The sequence below is a fragment of the Arachis duranensis genome, chromosome 3 (assembly GCF_000817695.3).
Source record: "Arachis duranensis cultivar V14167 chromosome 3, aradu.V14167.gnm2.J7QH, whole genome shotgun sequence".
Lineage (NCBI taxonomy): Eukaryota > Viridiplantae > Streptophyta > Magnoliopsida > Fabales > Fabaceae > Arachis > Arachis duranensis.
In genome coordinates, this window is record NC_029774.3 from 72,086,227 (window position 1) to 72,092,999 (window position 6,773).

Sequence of the window (6,773 nt, forward strand, 5' to 3'; positions counted from 1 at the left end):
AGCTTTGAATACTTCGGTTATTTCTATTGGGATTGAACTTGTGGCAACCAAATCCCTCTTCTAAATTTGACCTCCCGAGGATTGTTGTTGGTAGAGTTATACTTACAACGCGGTTCTACTAAAGAGACTATTTACCAATACACCCTTGAGAGTCGTGTCAAATTTTTGGCACCGTTGCCGGGGAATGGTTGCAACATATGCCTTGATATTGGTTATGTGAATATGTGAATATTGTAGATATTTTGCTTTTTCAATACTTAGCTATAGTTTAGAATTCTTTTGCATTTGTACTATGACTTTCAAGTTTGATGTCTCGGTCTCAACCGAATTCTAGCCTAGCCAACTTTGATCCCGAGATCAAAAGAACTTTGTTACACACTCGGCAAGCTAGAAGGCGATTGGACTATACGCCTAGTACTTCGGCCTCTCTCGAGGGAAACACCGAATCACTAGACGTCATCGAGAGTGACTTGGAGTCCGTTACTTCCTATTCTTCTGTTGGCACTACTGATACATCTTTGCATCCTACAGGTGAGCCACACATGGCGTAGCCACACCGGATCACTTTGCATGAGCAAGGAGCTCCGGATATCATACTCCAACCGTTGCAAGCAAGGTATCCTAACCTTGATCCAAACTTTGAGTTGAAGAGTAGCTTGATAAATCTACTTCCTAAGTATCATGGGTTGTCGGGTCAAGACCCCATCCGACATTTGAAGGATTTTCATGTTGCTTGTTCTACGGCTCGAAGACATGGAGCCGATGAGGTAGCAATCATGGTTTTTGCCTTTCCTTTTTCTCTTAAAAAGCGCAAGCAAAAACATGGTTTTATTCGCTGCCAGATGATATTGTGACTAATTGGGATTTCTTTAGAAGATAGTTTCTTGATAAGCTCTTCCCAGTGGAGAAGACCGAGTACATCCGGAAAGAGATCTCGGACATAATGCAAAGAGACCAAGAGAGTATGTATGGGTATTGGTCTCGGTTCAAGAGGCTATTGGAGTCATGTCCACACCACGGAATGACCACTCACTTGCTCATTAGCTACTTTACCAGAGGTCTTTGTGCGGAAGATAGAAGATTGCTTATCGCCTCTAGTGGTGGTTCCCTTTCGAAAAATAAGACAGAGGGAGAAGCTTGGGATTTGATAAAGGATGTTGCCGAATCTACACAACATACAAGAGTGAGAAGCAACTCCCACAAGGGTGTGGTAGAACCGCCCCCCTCCGAAGCAAGTCCAACCAAGGCACTTGGGGATACGACCACCATCCTTACACAAATGCAAAGAGATCAAAGGGAGTACTACTCCATCCAAGCTGTCCAAGCCCCACCTCCGGTTGCTCAACTTGAAGGCCCTACTAGGATTTGTGGGTTGTGCTCTAGTACCACACATTACACCGACCAATGCCATCAAATTCAAGAGGAACATGCCCTTGTGGTAGCCAATGTGAATTAAAACAATGGTCCACCATACCCTCCTCAAGGTCAAAACAACTACCATCAAGGTAGTAATCAACATCAAGGGTGGAGAGATAATGCACAAGGAAGCAATCAAAACCAAAAATGGAACAACCCTTCTTCTCATCACAACATCAACCAACGTTCATCCCAATACCACCATAACAATACCAACTACCAAGCCAACCAAGCCCACCCCAACCAAACCCAAGAGGCGGTCTTAACGCCATTACTCTACGGTCAGGAACTACATTAGAGGAGATACCCCCAAGGGTCATGGGAGAAATGTATGAGGAAGAGGTAGTTGTTGGAGCTCCACATAAAGGAGAGGTGGTAGACAAAAGGCATGAGGAAGAAAGAGTAAACCTCAAGGAACCCAAGAGGAAATTGATGAGTCAATTCCCATTCCATTTTCTTCTATGGTGAAGAAAGCGAAGAAGACACCGGAATTTGATTTGGACATGCTTCAAGTGTTCAAAAAGGTCGAGGTGACCATACCACTCCTTGACGCTATCCAACAAATTCCCATGTATGCAAAATTTTTGAAAGACTTGTGTACACACAAGAATAGGTTAGGAGAATTGGAGACACTATCCTTGGGTAGTTCGATTTCTTCCTTGATGGAACCTATTCCAAGAAAATATGGTGATCCTGGACCATGCTTAGTGTCTTGTCGTATTGGTGGATACACTTTTCATGATTGTATGTGTGACTTGGGAGCTTGTGTAAGCATCATGCTGCTGTCCATCTATGTGCAGTTGAATTTAGCTCCATTGAAGAAGTCGGCGGCGAGGTTTGCCTTAGCCGATAAAAGTGTGATCACAGTAATGGGAATAGCTGAAGATGTACTCGTGGCAATTAAGGATTTGGTTTTTCCGATTGACTTTTACATCCTTGAGATGCCTCCAACGGAAAGTAGAAGCTCATCTTCCGTCCTACTTGGTAGTCCCTTTCTCAAAACCTCCAAATTCAAGTTGGATGCCTTCACCGGTATATATTCTTTTGGGGTTGGAGACAAGACTATCAAGTTCAATTTAGAGGAAGCCATGAAACATCCTCCTGAAGAGCACTCCATGCTCCGATGTGATATGATTGATGAAGTAGTAGCGGAAGTGCAAGAAGAGGATCATGAAAAATTGTGCTACCCCACTGTTGAGGAGATGGATGACCAAGGGGATGAACCTGAAGAAGTTGTCAAGAGTGAACTCCATGAGCTTGATGGGAAGGAACCTCATCTTGAGACAAAAAGTGAATTGAAGCCCCTTCCATCTTATTTGATGTATGCTTTCTTAGAGGAGAACCAACGTTTTCCGGTAATTATTGCTAGTGAGCTCTTAAGTGAAGAAGAGGGGAAGCTCCTAGATATTCTCAAGAAACACAAGAAAGCAATAGGATGGAGCCTAACGGATATTATGGGAATTGACCCCCGCAAGTGCATGCATAGGATATTTCTCCAAGATGGAGCCAAGCCAGTTACGCAACCGCAAAGGAGACTCAACCCCACCATCCTCGACGTAGTGAAGAAAGAGGTTACCCGACTACTGGATGCGGATATCATATACCCTATTTCCGATAGTGAGTGGGTAAGCCCGGTTCAAGTTGTCCCCTAGAAGTCGGGCATCACAGCGGTTAAGAAGGACGACGGAGAAATGGTCACTAAAAGAGTACAAAATGCGTGGCGAGTATGTATTGACTATAGAAGATTGAATGCCGCCACACGAAAGGACCATACCCCTTACCCTTCATCGATCAGATGTTAGACCGCTTGGCAGGTAAAACTCACTACTGCTTTTTTGATGGATATACTGGCTATTTCCAGATACATATTGCTCCTGAAGATCAGGAGAAGACCACGTTTACTTGTCCATTCGGCACCTTTGCCTATAAAAGGATGCCATTTAGACTATGTAACGCACCTGCTACTTTTCAGAGGTGCATGATGAGTGTCTTCTCCGATCTAATGGAGAATTGTCTAGAAGTCTTTATGGACGACTTCAGCGTTTATGGTACTTCATTCGATTGTTGCTTAGAGAACTTGGCCAAGGTCCTTGCTAGATGTGTTTACACTAACCTTGTTTTAAATTTTAAAAAACGTACAACAAGGTATAGTGTTAGGACATGTAGTATCTCATGAAGGCATTTCTGTGGACCCGGCCAAGGTTGATGTTATCACTACTCTGCCTCACCCCTCATCCGTGAGGGAGGTTCGCTCGTTTTTGGGACATGCATGATTCTATAGGCGCTTTATCAAAGACTTTAGCAAGATTGCCTTGCCGTTATCACGCCTACTCCAAAAAGATGTGGATTTTGAGTTTGATAGTGAATGTGTGAAAGCCTTTGAAGAGCTAAAGAGAGTTATTACCACAGCACCAATTGTGCGAGGCCCCAACTGGACGTTGCCGTTTGAGATAATGTGCGATGCGTCACACCATGCTGTAGGTGCCGCACTTGCACAGCGCGAAGTAAACTCCCTTATGTCATTGCTTACTCTTCTAAGACACTAGATGCAGCACAATCCAACTATACCACTACTGAAAAAGAACTCATAGCTATTGTTCATGCTTTAGATAAATTTAGATCTTATTTGCTTGGTTCAAAGATAGTGGTATACACGGATCATGTAGCTTTGAAGTATTTATTGACAAAGAATGAGACAAAGCCTAGACTCATACGTTGGATCTTGCTTTTGCGAGAATTCGACGTTGAGATTAGGGACCTGAGTGGATCTCAAAACCTAGTTGCGGATCATTTAAGCCGCATTGAGAATTTAAAAATTGATCCATTTCCGATCAACGACCCATTCCCATTGGACAGTTTGCATGCTGTGTCGGCTAGCTTTCCTTGGTTTGCCCCAATGGCGAACTACTTGGTTGCAAGAATCTTCCCTCCCAACTTTTCGAAAAACCAAAGGGACAAGTTGAGGAGTGATTCCAAATGCTATATTTGGGATGACCCTCACTTGTGGAAGAGGGGCGTGGACCAAGTAATTCGAAGATGTGTTCCGGAGTCTGAATTCCAACCAATTCTTAAGGCTTGTTATTTGTCCGAATATGGTGGCCACTTTGGCCGACAAAGGACCGCTAAAAAGGTGTTGGATTGTGGATTCTGGTGGCCAACCTTATTCAAGGACGCTAACCGACTATGTGTGTCTTGCCATCAGTGTCAAAGGTCAGGAAACGCATCCCAAAGGGATGAAATGCCTTAGCAACCTATGTTGTTCTGTGAAATATTTGATGTATGGGGCATTGACTTTATGGGACTGTTTTCCAACTCTAGCGGGTATCTGTATATTCTGTTAGTGGTAGACTACGTGTCAAAGTGGGTAGAGGCCGTACCTACCCGCCTTGACGACGCCAATACCGTTGTTTCTTTCATTAGGAATCACATTGTATGCCGTTATGGGTCGCCACGAGCAATCGTAAGCGACCAAGGATCCCACTTTTGTAATAGGAAGGTAGAAGCATTGCTCAAGTGCTATGGAGTGTTGCATAAGGTTGCCACTGCTTATCATCCGCAAACTAATGGACAAGCGGAAGTTTCCAACCGGGAAATCAAGAGGATCTTGGAAAAAGTGGTCAATCCACAAAGAAAGGATTGGAGCCTCCGATTAGGAGATGCACTATGGGCATATAGAACGGCCTACAAGACCCCGATAGGGATGAGTCCCTTCCGGATTGTCTATGGTAAGGCGTGCCACCTTCCGGTGGAGGTTGAGCATCGAGCCTATTTGGCGGTAAAGCAGTGCAACATGGATTTAGCCAAGGCGGGTGAAGCTAGGAAGTTACAACTAGAAGAGCTTGAATGTTTGAGGAATGAGTCATATGAGAATGCCCGAATTTACAAGGAAAAGACTAAGGCGTTTCATGACCATCACATCCGGAAGAAAGACTTTCAAGAGGGTGATGAGGTCCTCCTCTACAACTCCAGGCTCCGATTGATGCCTGGCAAGCTCCGTTCTAGATGGGAAGGACCTTTTAAGGTGAAAGAGATGAAGCCCTATGGAGTGGTGGAATTATTTGATCCCAAGAGTGACGCAACCTTTAAGGTGAATGGACACAGAGTGAAGAAGTATCATGGTTGCAAGCCTCCAAAAGAGCTAGAGGTGTACATATTGGAGGATGCACCAAGGAGAAAGGAAGCTTAAAGAGAGGACCGTCTAGCTTAAGGACGTTAAAGAAAAGTGCTTGGTGGGAGGCACCCCACCGTGGTAAGATCTTCCTTGTTTATACCATCTTTTTGCATCTTTAATTCCTTTGAATTTTATGATCTTTGGTTGATTGATTGAGTGCTTAGGAATGCTAGCTTTGTTGATTCTATTAGATATGTAGAATGTTCATATAGATAGGTTGTGAAAAGAGATAAGAAAACAAAAATTTTCTTTGAAAAAGGGCACCGACGCGCCGGCGCACAGTGCACGCGCGCGCCAGTTGCAAATTTCCATTCTCAAGCCAAAAACCCGAGAGTCAGGCCAACTCTGTTCCCAACTCGCGCCAGGCACCCACGCGTTCGCGTACATGCCGCCTGTGCGCACACTTGCCAGTTGACCATCGACGCGCAAGCGCACAGTGCGCGTGCGCGCTGATGGGGCTATGTGGAGTCTCTGGTACAAAAACCATAGAGTTATGCCACAATTAGGCCAACTTTGCACCAGAATTGATGCGTCCGCGCGTTGTGCGCGCCCGCGTCAGCTGCAGAATACCACAAACACGCGTCCGAGCAAGGTGCGCGTCCGCGCGCATGTCGCCCTGGGTCACTCTGGTACAAAAACCAGAGACTTGAGCCAACTTTGTGCCACTTTTGTGCCTGGGGCACAACCACTCTCGCGCGCGTGCGCCACTGACGCACGTGCCACTGACGCGCGCGCGCCACTGACGAGCACGCGCCTGTAGCTACAACCTTACCGACGCGTCAGCGCACCTAGCACACGCGCGCTGGTTGCGCGAGTTAGTTTTATCCTCCGCGCCATTTCATTCCCTCCCTCACTGAACTTCTTTTTCTTTCTTAGTTTCTCCTCCTACTCTCTCCATCATTTCTCTTCTCTTCTCCTTCTTTCCCAACCCACCACCATTGTCTCCGGCCACTCACCGGTGACAACCAACCTTTTCGGTGGCACTACACCTTTCCCATTTCCTCTCTCATCTTCACCAAGGGAGATTCAACCTTGCTCTTTCATACTTTTCAAGGTTTCAACTCTCCCACTCTTCCTCTTTATTTCTTCTTGCATTATTTTCTTTGGTTAGTTGCTTTGTATTGCTTTACTTACTTTCCTTTTCCCTTGTTTTTGTTTGCCAACTTTTCCTTTTTCCTTATTTCTC

General features: G+C 45.2%; 1 protein-coding gene across 1 annotated transcript; it reads left to right on the top strand.

Moving 5' to 3' along the window:
* The first annotated feature begins 1,877 nt into the window (after positions 1–1,877).
* Positions 1,878–4,663, top strand: LOC107479247 (uncharacterized). The gene is made up of 4 exons (XM_016099397.1): positions 1,878–3,041; positions 3,278–3,561; positions 3,698–3,920; positions 4,058–4,663. Exons 1-4 carry the CDS (start codon positions 1,878–1,880, stop codon positions 4,661–4,663), a joined length of 2,277 nt encoding a protein of 758 aa, XP_015954883.1.
* The last annotated feature ends 2,110 nt before the right edge of the window (positions 4,664–6,773 follow it).

What these genes read in the sequence shown, in the direction of transcription:
- LOC107479247 (XM_016099397.1), top strand. Translation starts at nt 1,878, where the DNA reads ATGGTGAAGAAAGCGAAGAAGACACCGGAATTTGATTTGGACATGCTT. An exon ending in CTATTTCCGATAGTGAGTGG is followed by an intron (nt 3,042 to 3,277) that starts GTAAGCCCGGTT and finishes GGCTATTTCCAG; the next exon opens with ATACATATTGCTCCTGAAGA. An exon ending in CCGCACTTGCACAGCGCGAA is followed by an intron (nt 3,921 to 4,057) that starts GTAAACTCCCTT and finishes CTTGGTTCAAAG; the next exon opens with ATAGTGGTATACACGGATCA.